This window comes from Dipodomys merriami, unplaced genomic scaffold (assembly GCF_024711535.1).
Source record: "Dipodomys merriami isolate MVZ:Mamm:240054 unplaced genomic scaffold, mDipMer1.0.p SCAF_19, whole genome shotgun sequence".
NCBI classification, from domain to species: Eukaryota; Metazoa; Chordata; class Mammalia; order Rodentia; family Heteromyidae; genus Dipodomys; species Dipodomys merriami.
This window is the reverse complement of record NW_027203270.1, coordinates 24,813,369-24,833,890: the sequence shown is the minus strand read 5'-3', so window position 1 is coordinate 24,833,890 and position 20,522 is coordinate 24,813,369. Positions and strand designations below refer to the sequence as shown.

At 58.1% G+C, this 20,522-nt stretch overlaps 1 protein-coding gene across 4 annotated transcripts; it reads right to left on the bottom strand.

Annotated features, from left to right (window-relative positions):
• Positions 1-1,015: 1,015 nt before the first annotated feature.
• On the bottom strand, positions 1,016-19,991 carry Adam11 (ADAM metallopeptidase domain 11). 4 transcript variants are annotated; one of them, XM_070027878.1, is made up of 27 exons: positions 19,765-19,991; positions 19,195-19,370; positions 10,941-11,017; positions 10,701-10,767; positions 9,566-9,651; positions 9,401-9,476; positions 8,921-8,987; positions 8,787-8,854; positions 8,392-8,466; positions 8,245-8,316; positions 7,906-8,072; positions 7,297-7,381; positions 7,100-7,190; positions 6,921-6,972; positions 6,381-6,480; positions 6,229-6,300; positions 6,009-6,101; positions 5,596-5,676; positions 5,075-5,125; positions 4,910-4,973; positions 4,579-4,678; positions 4,283-4,402; positions 4,001-4,169; positions 3,797-3,911; positions 3,620-3,710; positions 3,442-3,459; positions 2,833-2,934 (listed from the first exon to the last, which is right to left on the bottom strand). In XM_070027878.1, the coding sequence occupies exons 1-27, from the start codon at positions 19,823-19,825 to the stop codon at positions 2,919-2,921; spliced, it is 2,310 nt and encodes a 769-aa protein (XP_069883979.1). In that variant the 5' UTR covers positions 19,826-19,991; the 3' UTR covers positions 2,833-2,918. The 4 variants fall into 4 exon arrangements, with proteins under 4 accessions (XP_069883977.1, XP_069883979.1, XP_069883978.1 ...); XM_070027876.1 differs by lacking the exon at positions 3,620-3,710 and having other exon boundaries at positions 1,016-2,934; XM_070027877.1 differs by lacking the exon at positions 2,833-2,934 and having other exon boundaries at positions 3,313-3,459.
• Between the last annotated feature and the right edge of the window lie 531 nt (positions 19,992-20,522).

The window sequence follows — 20,522 nt, the reverse complement described above, 5'->3', positions numbered from 1 at the left end:
TTTGCCCTCAGGAGATGCCTTAGATATGTCTCTGTATCTTGGGAGGATTGAGATGCTGAAGTTGGGTGGGGACTGGTGTCTGAATGTGGTCCTATGTCCTGTCTTTGCAAAGAACCCTGTGATCCTAGGAGATCAACTTTTTTTTTTTTTTTTTTGCCGGTCATGGGGCCTGAACTCTGAGTCTGGGCGCTGTCCCTCAGCTCTTCAGCTCAAGGTTAGTGCTCTACCACTGGAGCTACAGCGCCACTTCCGGCTTTTTCTGTTTATGTGGTGCTGAGGAATCGAACCCAGGGCCTCATGCTTGCAAGGTATGCACTCTACCGCTGAGCTATCTTCCCAGCCCCCCAGAGCAATGTTCTTGTACCTACCTGCTGGCAACTTCCCAGGCTCCTGCTGCTGCTGCTGCTGCTTTATCTCCTCTCAGTCCACTCCTTTTACTGCCTCCATCTTTTCCCCGCTTTTCTATCTCTGGGTACATAGTACTTCTAGGGCCTCCTATGGTTCTTCTCTCCCTTTTCCCCAGAATAAACCTCCAGGTCCACCTTGGCAGGAAGGTGAGAAGACTATAGCATGTTCCAGACTCCAATTCAGGCCTCTGACCAGTCCATTCCCAGTGTGGCCCAAATCCCCACTCCCCATCCCAAGCTCAGTGAAGCAAAGATGTGAACCAGCTAGGGTCTAAGGCTTGCCCAGCTTCCTGGAACTGGGAAGGGAAGGGAGGCTTCTCTGACTTCAACCATGAAGGGACATCAGGTCACTGCTTTGTGGAAATCAGCACAAGGGTACCTCATCTTTGCTGGAAAAGCAGAGGAAGGGAGGGCCAGGCTTCCACCCAGTGCTGTTTCCTCACTGAGAATGGGGAGACTCGCCCTTTCCTTCCCTTTCCCCTGCCATCCTAGGCACTCACTTCCCACACTTGGCACCCCAGTTACCACACTCCCTTCCAGGATCCATGGGTAGTGGGCATCTCAGATCTCCAGTGTGATTGTTTACACAAAAGAGAGACACAAGCCAGTGTGAGCTCCATGGAAGCCCCAGGATGAGATCTTTAATTGATGCTCCTGGCCCCGCCTCCCCCCCAGCCCCAGATGATGTATATACAGGATGCAGAGGGAGCCAGGTCCATGCCAGGCCAATGCAGCTCCCATTCCTTCTTGGGAACTGCCAGGCTGGGCACTGCCAGGGTGGGGCTGGATGATACAGGCAGCCAGGAGCTGGACTGGTCACAGGAAGTCTTGTGCCTGCCACTGATATGCACACACACACACATACACACGTGTGCACACACACAGACATGCCTGTGTATGTGCAAGCATTCACATTCCTGTGGAGATGTGGCTCTACATGCCTGTGCTGTCATATGCCACCCAAGGATGGAGTCCTCAAGGTATTGTGCCCTTCCTCCTGTCCTGCTCTGGAGGGCGCCCACCCAGCCCCCTCACTGGGGCTGAGTACTGAGGACCCCACTGTAACCAGATGCCCCACTCAAAAGACCATCTATCGGTTGCGGACTCCGGTTTGCCTTTGAGGGTGCTTCAGATAAATAGGGAGCCATTTTCTCCATAAAAAGACCTTCCTCAAAAATATTCCAGAAAAAGAGGGACTTGGACAGGCAGCTAGGGGCCCTTGGGGTATTCAGAATCCCCTAGCCACGCCCTGGGAGGGGTTGCCCCAGGGAGGGGACGCCATTCATTTGTGGCTTTCATCCATAAGGCAGCCCACCCCTGACCTGCTCTGCCTGCTGACTTGGGGCTAAGGAGCAAGGATGGTGAGAGAAGGCCACGGCAGACCTTGTCAGAGGGTGAGGAAGTCTGCCAGGTGGTCTCCCCTGGCTCTCCAGCTCGGCCTCAGCAGGAATCGGGACAGATGGGGGATATCTGTAAACGTATTACTTGGCCCTGGCATTCAGGTAGGGAGTAGAAAGGGTTTGCTGGGGGTTCTGAGGACATGTATAGAGGCCCAGGATCATCCAGGCCTGCCCTTTCCTGACGTTCTGTTCCCTATCACAGGCACTGGGTCACCTCAGGCCCTCTCCACCTGGAGAGTCCTCCTGGCCTGGAACTACCAGGCCACACCAGGGACACCAGGGACACCTAAACCCTGAGACAGGTAGGTGACATTTTATTTCAGAAACTATATTCTCTTACTCCTTTTCTACCCCATTTAAGGGGAAAGGTCAGTCATTTTGGACTTGAAGACAATCTGGGACATGTGGTCACCATACCCAGAGCCTAGGCTGTGGGCATGGGACAGGCAGCTTTGGTTTGAATCAGCACTGTACTTCTTGCAAAGCTCTGTGGGGCTGGGCAGGGTGGGGTGAGCAGGGATGCCCAGCCTGTGCCTGGGGTCAGTGACAGGATTCCAGGTGTAAGCCTCCCAGGGGAGGGCCTAGAGGCTGGCCAGGCCTCCAGGTCCTGCTGTGAGTGTCAAGACAACCTTACAACTGCCCTGGCCTTGGCACCCCCAAAGTTACATTCATCTGTTAAGATTAAGTTAAAAAAAGAAAAAGAAGAAGGAAAAAATAAGATGTCCGTCCCTTCCCCCTAGGTACCAGAGAGGAAGGCCCTGGTCCCAGAGGCCTGGTTTTGAAGGCCATGTTCGCTGGTGGCCCCCACCTGAGCTGTGCCGGTCTGTGATGATGAAAGCTACATTCACATGGGGAGACTTGATGTGCGAGGCCAAAGCCATATGAGGTGGAACAGGGGACTGTGGGAAGGAAATGAACTCCAGGCAGGGCCACCCAGGTGGTGCAAAGGGCAGGGCCACAGCCCCACCCCAAACCCCTGTGAAGCCAGGAGTTGAAGGGTTTGGACCTGGAAGACATTTGCACGGTGCCTCCCTCCGTGGCTGGGTGGGGGCAGCCTCGTGGTTCAGGACCGAGACGGTGGGTGCCAGGCTCAGAAGGAGGGGGATGGCTCTTAAGCCCCTCCAGACCTGGAAGGGAGAGGGGGCATCAGGGGGAGATAGGAGGCAGGGCCCAGAGGGAGAGCCCTCCAGCTGGGCCCTGGGGGGTTGGGGGGGGGTCAGTGCTAGGCCCTGGAGGCAGCAAGTCACAGGCTGGCTGGGAGGGGTCTGGCAGAGGTCAGACAGCGGTGACATGGCGGACAAAACAGATGGACGCAGAGGGAGGCCCCCTTCCAGGGGATAGGGTTTGCGTGGTGGGGGTGGGGCACAGCTCCAGGCTGACCTGGCCAGGGGGTCTGGCCAGAGGAAGGGCAGCAGAAGGTGGATCACAGCCTGAGGGGACAGGTGGGCAGGAGGAAGGGGCAGAGCAGGCTGAGGACTTTCTTCCCAGGCTGCCAGCAAGGTTGCAGGAGGGAATCGCCCCACTCCCAATCAACAGAATGCGAGAGACGAATGAGATGGAGGAGACAAGGACAGCAACAGCGGGAGGGATGATGTGGCCGGCGTCACACTGCCCCCTGCTGGGTCGGGTCATACCTTCCTCGGCGGATGTTTCTTCAGGAGCCCAAGGAGAGGACAAGCAGAGAGAAAGGAAAAGGAACATGACCCTCCCTTCTCTATGGGAGGGACCTCTGGCTCTGAGCCCTTCCGCTCCAACAGTCTGGGTTTCTCCTCCCCACAGATGCCAGGGACCTAGAAGGCGTGTGTCTCTTACTTAAATCCCCAGCCCGTGCCGCCCAGGACGATAGCTGCAACCAGGACAGCCCCGGCGATGGAGCCAATGATGATATTGGTGCCGCTGGGACCTGGGGAGGAGGGCAGGGCTTGGTTGGCAGGGACAGGCATGGAGAATGGGAGAGAGACGGACCAGGGGGGCCAGCTCCAGCCTCACCTTTATATCTCTCTGTCTCCCCGGTGGGTGGAGACGTGGGCAGGGGGTTGTGGATACTGCAGTCTTTGCCTGTCCAGTCAGGCTGACAGATGCACTTCCCTTCGTTGCTACAGACCTAGGGGCAAGTGGAGGTTGGCAGAGGTGAGCAGGGGCATGTCCCCTGCTGTAAGCCTCTCCCACCACCTCTGATCTCTAGGTACCAACCCCATGGTGGGAGCAGATTCGGCGTTCCCCACTGCCCGGGCAGGTGCTGAAGTTGAAGGCAGAGGCTGGCAGGCAGCGATGGTCCAGGCATAGCATATTGGGCCCGCAGGCCGTACCATCCTCCACATAGCTCAGGTCAGAACCATCGGCCAACTGCACATGGCCTCCCCTGGGGAAATAGCACAGCCAGCCTCAGGTCCTGCCTAGCTCCCCTCAGAGCCGTTCCCTCCCCTTCCCCAGCCGTGCACCAGCAACAACAACGCCCCTTCCCAGCAACAATACCTGCAGTCCAGCTCCTTGCCCTGATGGTAGAAAGTGACGCTGCTGATGTCTCCCCCCAGGTCTCCCAGTCGAGGGGCTCCAGAAATGTTGACACACAGGAGAAAGCCACAGAGTACATCCCTATTGGGATACATAGAAACAGCCCCAGGTTTGACTGAACCAGTGAACTCTGATCTCCCCTATTCATTGGGCCTCATAGGCCTCCTCCTAGGAAAACCTGCTCCACCATCTTTGAAGAATTTCACCCTCTCCACAGAGCTGGAGACAGCCATCAAGTAGGTGCCTGGGCTACTCACTGCTTATTGCACTGGACCCAGCCTGACCCCTTGCGTCCACAGTTTCCACGCTCTGTCCCCTCCACATTCAGCTTCTCATAGCAAAAACGATCAGCAGCCACTGCAGGCAGGTAATGTCAAGTATTAGCTCAGCTGCCCCAGGCCCTCAGGTCTGTACCTCCCACACTCTGGCCTTACCCAAGGCTGGTTGGGTTCCTGAGATCCTGGGAGTCACACATTTGTGTGTATGGGGGGGGGCAGGGGTGGTATATTCAGCAGGAAGCTACCCATCTCTAGCCTCTCCATTCTGGGTCCTCCAGAGTCCCCATCTCCCTGATCTGGACACACTCACCATGGCCCCAGAGGGCCTGGCACTGCCGGTCCCGAGTTTTGCAGCGACCCCCATAGCAACGGCCCTAGCAGGCAGACAAAGAGACAACAGATGGAGACAAGGGATCATAGTAGAGACAAGAGACTGCCCTGAGTCCCAAGGGGGAGGGGCGCCCATTCCACATACCTGCTCGTGATCACAGTAGTAACCATCCAGCTTGTGCAGGTTAGGTGGACACTGTGGAGGGAGGGGCTGACTGAGCAGAGCAGCCCTAGCACTGAGACCCTGAGACCCACCCCAGAGGGGAATGCAGATGTGCCTATGTCTCCCTAAATGGGGGCTCATTTCTCAGCTACAGCCTTCTTTCTACATTAAAAAATAGTGGAGAGGCTGGGAAGATGGCCCAGTGGTAGAGTGCTTGCCTCGCATGCATGAGGCCCTGGGTTTGATTCCTCAGTAGAAAAAGCAGGAAGTGGAGCTGTGGCTCAAGTGGTAGAGCGCTAGCCTTGAGCTGAAGAGCTGAGGGACAGTGCCCAGCACCAGAGTTCAGGCCCCACGACCAACAAAAAAAGAAAAACTAGGGCTCATAAACTCAGGTGTGGCCCGCTGCAGGCAGGGGGTGGGGAGACCAGACCTCCACAGAATGAAACCCTAAGGGTAAGAGGTGCCTTGCCCAGGGCTCTGCAGGATGACCTGGCCGGGCAGACCTGGCTTGAGTCCCCAGTGCAGGTCTCAGCGATGTCACACTCGTTCACCGCCTCTCGGCAAGAGACGCCCCTCGGCTCGTACTGGGGAAGAATGCGTTCAAGGGCTCAGACCGGACACAGCACCGCTCTCCGTCTAGGAGTCCTCCTCCCCTCCCCCAGCCCCAGTCCCCAGACAGATTCCCATTTCAGCGTTGCCACCACCTCCGGGCGGCTCCAGACCCTGGGCTGGTAGCTTCTCCGAGTTCGACCTTCGACGTCCCTAGGTGGCCATGAAGCCCCACCCCCAACCCACCATTGGGTTCGCTCTTTGTGATAGGCCCCGCCCAGACACGAGTCCCGCCCTATCAGACCCCGCCTCTTTCCTTAAATCCCGCCCCTTGCCGGAAGGCGTCCTTCTGGCCCGCCCTCCTCACCTTGCAGCGGCGACAGCAGAGCCCATCGCTGCACATAGCGTCGTGAGTCAAGGTGCATTTCTTGCAGCAGTTGCCACCCGCGCGGCTGCACTCCTGAGGGTCGGCAGGGAGAAGCGCAGGGAGGCGGGCAAGCCCTAATTCTCTACTCGGCGTCTCCATCGCGTCCTTCTGCGAGTCCCCCACCTGGCACCCGCGCGTGGCGCCCGCGCCCGCCACTCACCTGCACCGAGCCGCAGTCGCACTCCTCCCCGGCCTCCACGAAGCCATTCCCGCACTCGGGAGGGTCCAGGAGCTGGGCCAGGAAAGAGGTCGGGAGGCGGGCCATATCTTGCCCACAGCCCGCTCCCCGGTTCCCGGCCCAGGAGCTGGTACCTTGAGGGGTTTGTTGAAGAGGCAGCTCCCGCCGCCCTCCTGCAGAAACTGGTTGTATTCATCGATGCTGCAGCGGGAGAACTTGCGGGGCAGGTAGAACCTGGGCAAACGTGAAGGGTCGGTGGCACGGGTGCAGCCCTCTGGCCCTGCCTCACCCCTTGTCAAGATTGGGGAGCAGACATGGTCGCCATCGCTAGGGGCTGAGGCTCTTCCCAGGGAAAGCCTGTTAGTCCTTCCACCTGCCCATCAAGGAGTGTGAGTGAGGAACCTCGGGACAGGGTTGGAGCGCTCTGGAGAGGTGGCGCCTCCGCACGTGGCGTGGGCGCCGCCCAGTGGCAATTGTACGCACTACAGTCCGGCTAGTTTGGGTGTTCAGCAGGACAAAATGAATCTTCCCTAAATAGTGCTTGCAGACAACGCCACATCTTAGAATGCTAAGCAATTCTGCTTAGCTGGGTCTTTTGAGGCCACCGGCCTAGAAGGCCATCTAGCACTTGTTGTAGGACTCTCCTTCTCTTGAGTTTCTCCCTAAGAACTCACCCAGTATCTTCCATGATGCAGCCCAGCCAGATGTCTGGACATTTGCAGTCCCCTGAAAGGTAAGCCAGGACATGAGTGGGTCAAAAACAGGTCCCCTCACACCCTTTCACTTCCACATATGCTGAGTGTGCATCTGGGATAGACCCGGGGCCTGCAGGGGAGCCTTCAAGGGGTGATACCTGCTGAGCTCCGGTGCTTGTTCCACATCATGCCCAGGTTCTGCCCCAGTGTCTGAGCCAGGGTCACTGCCATGGCTCCCATGTTGCCATACTAGGGGTGGGGAAGATGGACATGAAGATAGTTACATCTTCCAAACATGCACCCGTGCCTTCACAGCCCCTCCTCCAGACATCCCCCAGCCAACCTCCCTACTCACCTCATTCACACCCCCACCTCGTGACAATGAGCAGATGCCCCCCACATAGGCTGCCCCGCTGCTGGTGCTCTGGAACGTTCTGCCCCTGGAAGGAGAGAGTTGTCAGGATGATTTCCATCCTACCCAGGGGGCTCCCCTGAGCTGTAAGGGGTACCCCTAATAGTCTTTGAGAGGTAGGTTTTGCCCTTCAGATCAATGTGTGGCCTCAGGCAAGCTCCCCCTGGGTTCTTTAGCCTACAAGCCAAATGAGAGAGGCTCCTATTGGCTCATTTCTAGCTGCAAGGCCCTTTTATTAGACTTTCCTCCACCAGGTACTGGGTCCCAAAGGAGGGGATGATAGGGCTGTCTAAAAAGGTGGGGGGGGGGGGCGGGAGGGGAAACCAATGGGAATCAGAGGGCAGAGAACCAACAAGGTTAAGGCAAAGGACACCAGCCTGATTTAGGGGATGCTTGGCCAGGTGCCCACAGTAAGGGAGAGGTGGCAGCTATAAAGTGAGCCTGTTCCCTCAGACTCCAGACTCTGGGATGGGCAGCTGACAGGGGCAGGTATTCAGGAACCTTATGGGCAGCCAGCAGAAGCTAGCAGGGTGAACTGGATGGGGGACTCACGAAAAGAGGTGGGTGGCATCGCTGGGCTCAGGCAGACCTTCCCGACGGTACACCATGAGCCGGGACAGGGTCTCCAGGAGGTCATCCTGCACCTGGATCTTATCCCCATCTGCCCATGTTTCCATGGCAACCAGCACAATGCGGGTGTTGAGCTGCTCCTTATATATCTGAGCCCAGAGGGGAGAAGATGAGGGGAGTGGAAGGAAAGAGTAGGACTGGGGAGGGTGGAGGGATGGAGAGCCTCTACTTCCTTCCAAGGAAGTAGTGGTCGGAGGCTGACAGTGACCCCTGAGTGTCAGGTGGAGGAAAGATCTGGGAAAGGGGAGAGAGGCTGCTTACCACATCTGCCAGGTTCACCACAGACTTAGCAAAGTTACTGGTCAGGACCACGGACTGTCGCATCTGCTCAAACTGGGAAGGGAGGAGTGGGCTAGGGGGAGGTTCCTCTGGGCCCCTTGTCCAGTGTCCCCCAGCCTGGACACTTACCAGCTGGTGGTCATTGATCACAATCAGCTCCACATACTTGGTCTCACTGTGCACTGTGGGGTGGCCCCTGCGGACCTAGGGGGCGGGGCGGCACTTGGATTCAGTCCCCTCCATGTCTGGCCTTGTGAACAAACTCGTGCTGGGGTGGGGTGGGGATCTCGACTCCAGTCAGGGATAATATCAGACCCCCGCTGGCAGGGGCTTCCGTGCCTGCCAGCTTGGGATGGCGGCAGAGGTGGGGAACCATGTGGTGGCTAGTATTAGGGAGGACTGGGGGGAGGGGCACTGGCCTCCATCACGCTGAGCCTCCTTTGCCCCACCAGGGGTAGGGGTGTCCTCTGCCCCAGGCCACAGCCCAAGGTCTCTGCAGCCTGAGGTCTGAGCGGGCCCCGTACCTGCCTTTTCCTTCTCAGCCTTGGCAGGTTTGGAAGAGCAGAATGGGCAGGGGCAGCAAACAGGCAGCCTGTGGGGAGGGGCGGGTGAGATGGGCAAGACTGCCCCTTCCCCTGCCCCCCTTCTCCTCCCTTACCTGGTTCCCTGCATCCGAGGGGGGCTGAGAGGAGAGGGGTCCGGTAAATGAGGTGGGGAAGGGGTCCCTGCAATGAGGGAAATTAGTTCTTGGGGAGCCAAGCAGGTCTCCTCTGGGCCCAGTTTTTTTTTTGGGGGGGGGCAGCTCCAGCCCTTCCCTCCACCCCACCCTTGGGGTGACCCAGAACTGGCCAGAGCTCCCATGTCGGATCTGATCTCCCAGATGCTCAGATTCCGGGGTCAAGACCTGGGGGCGCCCTGAGAGACAGGGGCAAAGGACACTGGAGCCCAGTGGGAGGTCACGTGGGGGACAGAGGGGACATTGGAGCTGGGGGCACAGGAGGCAGGAACCAGAGCCGGGTGCACGGAGGAGGGCGGTGAGGCTGAGGCGGCCGGTGGCGGGAGGAGGAGGCAGCCACAGCTGTGGGCACAAGCCAGGCAGGGCCACCGCATGGACGGTGAGGATCTAGACAGGGCTTACGTGGGGGGCTCCCCAAGGCCCAGCCATCTCTTGGGGCTCCACGATGTAAGTCAGGTTCCCATCAGAGAAGACCCCACTGTGGAGAGAGGTGCGGATCCCCTATTGTCCCAGGCTAGGCAGAGGTCTTCCCTGCCCACCTCCCTTGTGTCCCCAAACTGTACTCACTGCAGCCCCTGGCAGGTGGACAGCGCCGCAAAGGAATGTGGGTTGCCGCGGAGCTTCCCCTGGTAGTAGCAGTGGTCTCCGGCCCCCTGGGGAGAGCAGAGCCTTGAGCAGGGCAGAAGATGGGGCACAGGTGCAGGAAGCTGCCCTGGCTGCAGGCCCCAGGGGCTCTGGAATCTGTATCCGAGCTGGTGATGCTCCTAATTTGTGTTCCCCCTGGGTGAGCTCCTAACTCACCTCACTTAAATGTGAGGGCACTGGAACATAGCTATGGTTTGTTCTTGGCCATTTGTTGGGGCTAGTGAAGGGATCCCAGATTCCTTTGAGAATCACTAATCTCTAAGTGGCATCGTCTGTGTCCTGGGCACTCATCACATTTTATACCCCAGTCAGCGGGCTGCTGTGGACTCCCCTCTCCCTCCCCCACAATCTACCTTGACCACTGCTCCCGTGGCCAGGCCCCCAGACAGGGGGTCTGAGGTTGAGGAATTGTGACAGCAGGGAGGGGCCTCCTAGTCAGACTCGTGGGTCAGAGGGGGCCAGCAGCACCCGCCTCCCCCAGCTCTGCTTCCTTCAGAATTACTTGTGCTCCAGTTATGGAACAGGCTGGTGGCGTGGAGGGGGTGGGGGGAGAGGAGGGCTATTTATAGCTACTCATTCATCTTTGTTCAGGCCCAGGGCCTCCAAGGCTGGGCCCCTGGTGTGGCAAATGGCCTGGAATCCTGGGGGAAGAAGGGGCATTTCCTCTACTTTCCCCAAGGGGAAGATACTGGGCACATAAATGGCATGACACATTGAAGGGCACTGTGTATCTCCACACAAGAAGGAGGCTTGCAAGGAATCAGACTTCCCACCGTGGGTGAGTGGGGCTCAGGGGCTCCCCACCATGTAACTTGCCCCCACCCTGGCTGCTGATCCTTGGAGCCTCCGGGGTGGAGAAGGATGTGAGGTCTCAAGGGCCTGGGCTATCCTGGGTACATCCCTGACCTCCTGCCCATCGGCCACCTGTCTCTCCATCTTTTGTTGTTGCTGTGCTAAGGATGGAGCCCAGGTCTTGTGCATGCCAGGCAAAAGCACTCCACCACTGCCAGCCCTGTCCCAACATCTCACCTCCCAGACCCCTCCCAAATGCACTCACAGTGCTGTGCTGGGTGGTCCCCTCACGGCTGAAGTGGCGCTCCACATACTGTGAGGAGAGGAGGTGACTGAACAGCACATGGAGGAGTAGGAGAGGAAGGAGAGTTTGTTGGTGACATCAGCTTGGCAGGTCCCAGCCCAGCTCAGGGTCACCATGGCCTAGGTGCCCCCAACCAGCAAAGCCCAGGCCACGGATTGCCCATCCCTGCTGCCCATCCCCCGGGATCCAGGCCACACTCACTGGTTCAGCTCCAGGTCCAGGGTGAAGTTGGAGTTGAAGGCTGGGATGACGAAACTCACCTGGGCCAGGTGCACAGGCTGGCATGGGGAAGGTAAAGAGAAGTCAGCCTGAGCAGCCTGAAGATGGGAGTTGGGGGCCTTGGGGTGCCGTGAGCCCTGGGAAGGGGCAATGCCGCCCCAGAAGCTGAGGGGACCCCTCTTTATAGAGAAGAGGCTTTGTACAAGGTCTTCCGCTTTCAAGACCCTGTTCCTTTCTGGGGTGCAGGGGCAGCTGCTCCTCCCTGAACACGGCCTACCCTTTGCCTTCTGGTGGTCTTCTGGAGCCAATCTCCTGGAGCAGTCTCCTGCCCAGGGCCTTGTGCCAGGCCCTCCTGGGACAAGTTGACAAGGCCACTCCCTGTCAGTGGAACAAAGGGAAGGCCCCAGAAGTCTCATGGAAAGGGGTGAAAGGTCTCTGTCCTGGAGGTGCTTTGTTTCCGTCCTCAATCTCCACAGGAGGCCTTGGACGGTGCAGACACAGGTGGAGGGAGTAGGTGGCCTTTGACTGCAGCGCCCTGGCCGCTGGCTAGACGAGGGGCAGGCATCATGCAGACAAGAGGAAAGGACTTGGCTCCTCCAGCCCCAAATCCATTGCCCTCTGCCTTACCCAAAGCAGATCATCTTTAATATTTCAATCCCATGGTTAATTTTTAAACACGGAAGTTTTCCTGATAAATTTTTCAAAAGAACCTATGCAGTGGGGCTGGGAGGCTCCGGGTTGCCATGGCAACGGACCAGGCCTACACAATATGGCTGCCCTCCCCGGCCTGGGTGCCCAGCTGCTAGAGCAGGTGTGTGTGTGTGTGGGAATGTAAGAGCATGGAAGGGAAAGCCCCCAAAGACAAGGCCTGCAAGAGAGTCTGAGATAAGGGGGGGGGGTTGGCCTCCCTTTGAGTTATAACCATCCTTAGGACACACCTGGAGGTCCCACCCCAAGCTGGTGTGGGCACAGCCTCCATCTTATGAAAGACCTGGACACACAGGCAAGGCCTGAGTGGGCTCAGGGGCTAGAACCTGCTTCCCACCTTATCCAGGAGCTCCAGACACCAAGACAGGGTCCTGCCGTTCCTCCCTGTGTGCGGGCAGCTTCTGCTCCCTACTGGGCTTTAGCGACGGGGACACAGACAGGAGGAAGGGCAGTAGCCCCAAAGTAGCCACAGCTCAGGCCTCGTCGTCCTCCACCACCTAATCCTGACTGAGTGCTGCTCAGATGCCCTTTACAGGTATCAGATTTGATCTTCACAGCAATCCTCAGATACACATTACTGCCATTCGCATCTGGTAGATGGGGGTACTGAGGCACAGACAGGCTAAACTAACTTGCCTGAGGTCACACAGCATAGAAGTGGAGAAGCTGACCCGGGTAGGCAGACCTCTGAGCCCCAAGGACATCAACTCACCCTGTCCCAGGCCACTCAAGGCTCCAAGCTCCATCCTGAGCCCCTACAGCATCGATCAGACTTGAAATAGAAAGTCAAGGGCAACCAGGCCCCGCTTCCTTCCAAAGCCTCAACCTGGGCCAGCTCCATTCTTCCCTCCCCCTGTTTCTGGCCAAGTTCCATCCCTCTCTTCCCTTATCCATACCTGGGCATCCCTGCCTACCTTCCCCTTTTCTCTCTCCTGTCCCCTCCCTTCTTGCCCTCTGAGTTATTCCTGCTTGTCGTGGTTGTCCTGAGAGCAGTGTGCTTGAGCCCCCTGTCCTGACTCCACTCTCAGGCTGTGCACCCTCCGGGATGACCCAGCACCCTCTCTGAGCCTCAGAGAGGCTGAAAAAGGTAAGCTGAGTACACTTCCAAGGCTAGGAGGTGGGCTTGTGGGAGCCATCCCTTCTGGAGAATTCTATAGAGTTTCCCCACTCAGGAAAGCAGCAAAGCAACTTGGCCTGCTTCCTCTGTGGCCTCCACCCTGAGAAAGGCTGCATGGGTGGGACAATGCCAGAAAGGGCTGCCTCCTCCTGCAACCTATGGGGCTAAGTGGTGGGGTGGGGGTGGGGGGGAAGGGGACAGCCACCTGCTCAGGCCTGAGAGGAAGCAGGCCAAAAGGAGTGTGACCCCAAAAAGGCAGATGGAAAAAGGAAACCAGCTCCTCAGGTACCTGGGACTGGCCTGGCCGGCGAGGGGCACCGCTCTGCCCCCTGTCTGAGCAGCCAGCCAAATCAGGCAAACTCATTTCAGCCCCAGCTGCTGCAGCCAGGTGCCTGGAGGGGTTCCTGCCAGTGCCAAGAGCCCCATGACTCCAGCTGAGCTCAGACCAATGCTCTGCCAAAGCCAAATGGTGCTCTTATGGGGCCTGCCTCCCGCCCTGCCCTGGCCTTATCTCATCACCTCTCGGTCCCTGGGGCCCTCTAGTCTTGAGGTCACCGCAGCCCTCCTCCCTGCCCAGCTCGGCGGCCCTGTGCCCTGCACTTGCCTCTTGATCCCAGGGCATCCTGGCTACCACGCGCTCCAGCTCATTTGATCTTACCCAGCTGGTTGAGATCTTTTTGGGTCCTCATTTTACAAACGCCACTGAGGCTCAGTGGAAGGTGACACGCTCGGGGTCACACTGGCTCTTCCCCTCAGACTTGGGGTTGTGTCTGCCTGACAGCTGTGCTACTTGGAAACGTAATGGCCTCTTTACCACAGGCTTCCTGTTGTGAACCCACTCTCTATTCTGCTTTGGGGAAGGAGGACCTTACCCCATCCACACTCCCTGGCGGGACTGACTAGAGTCAGTGCAGAGAGGAAGAGAAAGAATCTGCATCTCCAGCCTCTGCCCCACTAAGAATCCTAGTGATAGGAAGGGGACTAAAGACACTTAGTGTCCCATGTGTCCCAGGACAACTGAGCCTGCAGAGCCCTGCTCTCCACAATCTCCAGACACTGCCCTTCAAAAGCCTCTGCGCCCCGACCCCTGTACCCTCATCCTCTCCCATTATCTGCTGAGCTTATTCTTGCCACCTTAGTCTTTGATACCAGTGTGTGTGTGTGTGTGTGTGTGTGTGTGTGTGTGTGTGTGTGTGTGTGTGTGTGTGTGTGAGTGTTGGTCCTGGGGCTTGAACTCAGGACTCAGGGCTGTGGGCACTGTCCCTGAACTTTTGTGATCAAGACTACTGCTTTACCACTTGAGCCACAGCTCCACTTCCAGCTTTTTTGTGGTTAATTGGGTTGGAGATCAGAGTCTCATGGACTTTCTTGCCAGGCTGGCTTTGAACTGTAATCCTCAGATCTCAGCTGCCTGAGTAGCTAGGACTACAGGTGTGAACCACCAGTGTGCAGTGTGTGTGTGTGTGTGTGTGTGTGTGTGTGTGTGTGTGTGTGTGTGTGTGTGTGTGTGTGTACTGGTACAGGGGCTTGAATTCAGGGCCTTCTCTTCTCTCTTGGCTTTTTCACTCAAGGCTGGTCCTCTACTACTTGAGCAGTACCTCCACTTTCAGCTTTTTGCTGAGGAAGATTTGCTGGTGGGCTGGCTTTGAACCTTGATATTCATATCTGAGACCCTCCTAAGTAGCTAGGATTACAGGTGTGAGTCACCAGTGCCCAGCTGATACTCATTTCTGGAAACAGATACACAGACTTATCACTGATTCACCTTAACTGGGGGTGACCTCTACTCCTCTTGAGTGAGGGCTATGCCTCCTTTCTCTCCAACCAGGGCAGTGGGAGACGAGGAGCTGCTGAATCCTGCTTCCCCATGGGTAAAATGGGATAGATACTGTGAAGGTTAGGGAAAGCCCTGCTTAATAGGTTCTTATCATAGAGATGAATAATAATATATAATGAATGCCTTGAGGAGCTGCAAAAGACCTCTTTGCATCCCCTCCTCCCATAGGGCCATGCCTGAATGGTGGCTCTGTGCTACAGATGTGGGTGGGTTGGTGCGATGTACCTGTGAGGTGTTCTTGCCTATCGCAGGTAAACCTTTCTAGAAGCCCCTCACCCTGCTATGCTTGGAGACACTAGCACTTCTTGGGCTGGGTGGCTACACTCAGAAAGGCAGAGGCTCCATTGAAGTGTTAGGGCCAGGAGACCCTCTAATCCCAGATGACTCCCCCCAGCCTCCCTCAACAAGGTTGAGGATTTCTGGACAAGGAGAACAGTTGCATGAATTTCCAAAGATGGGATTTGACCTAAAAATTTAAGGACAGCGTTACCGGTCCCTCTGGGGACCAACACTGGACAGCTGGGTTTCTCTAGGCGGCCAGGAGGGTGCCTGAGTGAAGCCAAGCTCGCAGGCCAGAGCTGGGTGGGAAGTACCTAGCCTCATTCAAACAGGTGACCCCCAGGTGTCCCGAGTCTTGTGCTGTCCCCAGACCCCAAGCCTTTCAGGCACCTGGAGTCCATACCACCATGCAATCTGAGGTGTGGGACACTGCTATGGCTAGATCCCAGGGTAGACATGCAGCAGGGTGAAGGGTAGAGACTTGTCTTTGGTTATGTGGAGGAAAAGCAGGTTCAGAGGCTTGCTTAGGTCACAGGCATTAGCAGCGACCCATATGGTGGCTCTCTCACCCCTAAACCACAGTGCACAACTTTTCAGAGTGGAGTTTTTCCTGTGGGAAGCCTCCCTCTACTGGGATCTGCCTGCCCTCACCCCAGACCCTGCTGTAACTGGCCACAGAGACCACAGGGTGGCCTTGGCGCCAGTAGGGCACAGACCTTGGGGTTCGCTGCCTGTGGCATCTATCTTGTGAGTCTCTCTCCGTCTTTCCAGCACACTTCTGTGCAGCCCGAAAACCCACATCACAGTGCAGGGTTTTACGAAGGGCATCCCCCCCCCACACACACTCCAAATTTCTGGCAAATGCTTCTGTGGGCAGTTCCCAAGGACTCAGGGACTGAAGCCCCAGACCCTTCTCCTGAGACTGATCACTTCCCTGTGGTCTGTCCTTCCTTTTGTTGTCATGGAGTCTGTAGTTCCCCAGGGCCAGGCATGACCCATACAGCAGCTTCCTGTGAATCAGAAAAGGTGACCCACAGGCTACATGCAGCCTTGTGTGCCCCTGGGTTTCATTCATCTTGGTTACCTCTGGTTCTGGTGTCCTTATGCAGTGAACAACCAGCCCAACGGTACGCTCTGACCCTCTTGTTCTTCTGCTTCACCCCTCTGCTACAAACTCCTTGTAATCATACATTTCTGCACTTCTAGCATTACACTTCTCTGGACTGCAGGCCCAACATGCTTCCAAACTGTCAATCAGCAGTGGCAAAGAGGGGACCAAGGGTCTCCTATGTTCCTCTTTGCTGTAACCCTGATCACCCATTGGCTAAGAGTGGTGCTCTGAGCCAGGGGCTGATGCTTCACACTTGTAATCCTAGCTACTCAAGAAGCTGAGATCCAAAGGCTTGAAGCTTAAAGCCACACTGGGCAGAAAAGTCCAGAGGGACTCCATCCCTAAAATAGCCAACAAAAAAAGCCTGGCTGGAGGCATGGCTCAAGTGGTAGAGTGCCGCTAACTGAGCAAGCAAGCAATCTGAGCTACTGCAAGGCCCTGAATTCAAAATCCTAGTCCCAGCAAAATAAATAGGGCTGCTCAGGGATCAATGTTGATTATACTATTGAAGTGCTGTGAGACCTGGGAAGGATAGTTTACCTCTCTGGACCTATTTTCCATCTGTAAATCCTCCTGGGGTTGGGGTAAGGGTTAAAGAAATTCAGACAGGTGAAGTCAGAAGAGTGCCTGCCCAGCTTGGTATCTGATCTCTCTGGCATCTAATTGCTTCCTGCCACCTCCCTTTTCCTGCCCTAGCCCTGCTTCCCCCAAAGCCCTCAGCACACTGAGCCCTTTCCCATCACGATTTCCTATTGGTGGTAGGAAAACTGAGTTTAGGGAACAGGAAGATGAAGTTTGGCAAAGAAGTGAGCAGCCCCGAACTAGAGCAGGTTAGAGCAGGTTAGTGTTTGGGGCTGTCAGCCACGATGTAGCCCAGGCTCTTCTACAGGACTAGGGGGCTTGCTGCTCAAGTTCCAAAGCAGGGCAATGATAGGCCCAGTGGGGCATTTACTGCGCTAAGCTGCACGGGCCCCATCAGCCCTGACCCTATGGAGAGGTAGGAGGTGGAAGGTGGGAAGGGGGAGGTGGGAGGTTGAGGGGCTTGTTACCAGGGCCCTTCCAGTCAGGAGTTAAAGCCTGCTGTTCTTTCCTGCTATAAGTGGCTTGGGGAGATGGCCCTTGGTCCTGAAACCAGAGAACTGGAGGGGAAGCACAGTATACTGGGCAGTGCCCTGCTCTTGGAGAAAATTACTGTTTCAGATCTGATCAACTTTGGACAAATGACTTAACCTCTCTGAGCCCGCGTGTGCTCATGTGTAAAATGGAGCAGAGAGAAGGTATCTGCCTAGTGTCTGAGAATGAAATGATGTAATGTGCTTGCGCGCATAGCGCGCAAACAGACACACACACACATATACAGCAGAGAACCAGGCTCAGAGCTGGCAATTCTTTTACCACAGGCAGGTCCTCTGTCTCAGGGAAAACTGAGGCACAGAGGAGTCAGTGTCTTAAGCAAGTTCCTCGGGGGTTTCATGAAGTGCCTGGACAGTGTCAGTTCCACAGAATACCCTGCCTGAGAGTGAGCACTGCACACAGATCCTCAGAACTCCCCATTCACACCGAGCCCTCAAATAGTGCTCAGGTGTATTCAGACTCAGCCACTGGAATATACACCACCCAGGCCTCCCACGCACCCAGTAGGACGAGGCCCAAAGAGACCCCTGGCCCACCCAGCCCTGCTGCTCATCTGGGCTTCTCAGGCCCCCACTCCAAGCCCCGCTTAAGAAAGGAGTAGGCTGAAAGTACAATTTACCCACTTTTCATCCCTATCAGGGCCCCATGCTTCCCTTCAACTTTGTCTCTTGACCCCATGGTGGCTCTCCCCTCCCCCAACCTGAACATTCTTCTGAGTACAAGTCAGGGTCCCACTGCTCCCCCAGGTTGAGTCCCCTCCAAGGGGACTGTAGCGCTGTAGCGTGCTGGGTGCACAATTTACAGAAAGCCCAACTAGGGACCAAATGTCAGCCAAGATCCTGCGCCTGGGGCCAACCAGCCTTGTTGCCTATGGAGCTGCCTCCCAGGGAGCCTGGGAAGGCGTTGAAGCTGGCCCTTGTCCTCCCCCCCACACTCCATCTTGCCAGCTAGGGACCATTATCCCCCTCCCCTCTCTCTCTCCCTGCTCCCCTCCTGTCCCCTCCCCTCCCTGCTCACTGCCCTGAGTGATGGGCCATCCATTATGCATGCTTCTTCCTGCTCCACTCCATTTCTTCAGTGTTCCCCACCCCTGCACCACCTCACCCCTCCCCTCCCCTCCCTCCCCGTTAAGGGCTTTTAACCAAGTACATTAGGCAGGGCCAGATGCCAGTCTGACAGATGTCTGTAATGTTAGCCTCCGTTTCCCTCCTTCCTCTCTCTGCCCAGCCCAGTTTACCACCCACCACTTGCAGCTGCCTCAACTTCCCAGACTTTGGGGCACCCCTCCTCTGAGCCTCTACATCTCCTATTTCTGGCTAGGTCTTCACCACCCAACCCTCTGCCGCCCCCATCGGCCTGGCTAACTTTCAGCTTCAAGCTCCTGGAGAGCAGAGACACACTGAATGAATATTCCATCTGGGTGATTATTATTCACATGATATTAATTAATTATTAATTGCAATTAATCTCCTTCATTCCTAACCTTCCTCTGGGAGGCGGGAGGGGACCAGCAACGGAAAGAGACAGGACCCAGGTAGAGCTGGCATAGGCTGATGAACTTGGGGGAGGGAGGGGCTCAAACCATTTTCCAGTGCCAGGACAGGAAGGGTGCCTGCCAGTGCACCCTGAGAAACTGAGGCAGGAGCAAACACCAAGCTGTTCCAAGAAAGCCTACTGAGGATGATTTTGGAAGCCTGAATCTCTGACTGAGCACTTAGCTGCTTCTCTAGACCAAACTGTGCTTCAAGCAGGACCACTAACTCGGGCAGGGGGGCTGGCAGAAGGCTGACCCCCAAGCAGACTTGAAAACTAGGCTGCCAGGGTCCCTGATGGCTCAGGGTTTCCACGGCGATGAGAGGCGCCTGGAGCTGGGCAGGCCCAGTGTGTCTTTGCGCTGCTGGCCTCCAGCCCCACCTGATGGCCCATTGTACAGAAGGGGAAGCTGCAGGAGCTGCAGGATGGAGATCCCCAAACCCTGGCTAGCCAGGGGCCTCCAGGGGGCTCCGAGGCCTGCTTCAGCCCCCTGGCCTCACCACCCAACCCCACTCACCGGGCCTCCGGGCCGCTCCTGGCGGACCCTTGTGTCCAGCTGCTGCTTTCGGACCTCTCCCCCAGAGCTCTCCCTAACCAGACGGCTGGGCTCTGTGACCTCTGGGGCTTCCGGGCTCCCCACCTGGGGTGAACCCCTCCAGTGCAAAGCTCCGCTGGGACCCTGGGCCCCAAGACCTGGGGGAGACAAGGCCATGGCTGCAGGCGGATGCCCTCCGTGGGCCACGGGGCAGGCGCCCTGCGAGCGGAGTGGGCAACCCGGGCCCCCCGCTCCAGCGTGGCCCTGACAGCCGGGGGTGGGCGATCTGGCTGCCCCGCGGAGGCTCGAGCCCCACGGGGAGGGGGGCAGCAGCTCCCTCCTGCCCGAGTCACGACTGCCCCCCCCCCTCACGAACCCGCAGAGCCCCGCAGAGCCCCGCAGAGCCGGCAGGAGCGCGGCGCGGCCGGACAGGTGGGCGGACGCGCCTTCCCCCCCTCCCGCTCCCCCACCCCGCCGGGACCCGCCGTCACCCGGGCGGCATTGCCGCAGCATCCGCCGCAAAGCCCGGGGCGCGGGCGGGGGGTCACTCACCGGGCGCGGGGAGCAGCGGCAGCAGCAGAGCCGCGAACGCCCAGCGCCGCAGCCGCCTCATGGTTCGCTCATAATCCTCGGGCTCCGGGGGCTGCGGCGGCGGCGGCGGCGGCGGGAGGGGTGCGGGCGGAGGGCGGGGGCGGGAGGCGCCGGCGGCGGGACCGGCGGGGGTCTCGGGGCGGGGGCCGGCGGGGAGGCGCCCGGCTCAGCGTGCTCTGGCCGCGGCCATCCCGGCGGGGCGGCGGGGCCGGGTTAAGAGCCGAGAGGCGAGCACGTGAGCCGAGGGCCCGCCCCCCGCGCCCCCCCAGCCCGGCCGGCCGGGGCCGCCGCCGCGGGAGGACAAAAGAGGCGCCGCCCCGAGACCCCCCCCTACCCCGCGGCGGGGGCGCGCTCCGCCCCGGCCCCGCGCGGCCCCTCCTTGCTCGAGGATCTGCGGGGGATCCGTGTTTTCCTAGTGTGTGTGTGGGGGGGAGGTCTGGGGGCAGAGGGTCCCCACCCCCGGGGGGTTCGGCCTCGACGACAGCCCCCGGTCTGGGGACCCCAGGGTGTTGCGCTCAGTCCTGCCTGGCGTCCCGGCGACCTAAGGCTCGGAGGGTGTGGTAGGGATGAGGAACGCTGGGGACTGGGGTTCTCTCGGCAGACCCGTCCCTGCCGCCGGGGGACCTGTCCAGCACCGGGCATGCAGGGCAGGGCAGGCCACTGCAGTCCTCCTGGTACCCGCGGGCCTGACCCTTCCAGACAAAGATGCCCCTGCCACC

Bases quoted from the DNA above. Each gene is read 5' to 3' on its own strand.
- Adam11 (XM_070027876.1), bottom strand. From the start codon at position 19,825: ATGAGGCGGCTGCGGCGCTGGGCGTTCGCGGCTCTGCTGCTGCCGCTG. The intron at 19,371-19,764 runs GTGAGTGACCCC...TGTCTCCCCCAG, and splicing joins GCCGCTGCTCCCCGCGCCCG to GTCTTGGGGCCCAGGGTCCC. The intron at 9,652-10,700 runs GTGAGTGCATTT...TGCTCTCCCCAG, and splicing joins GGACCACCCAGCACAGCACT to GGGGCCGGAGACCACTGCTA.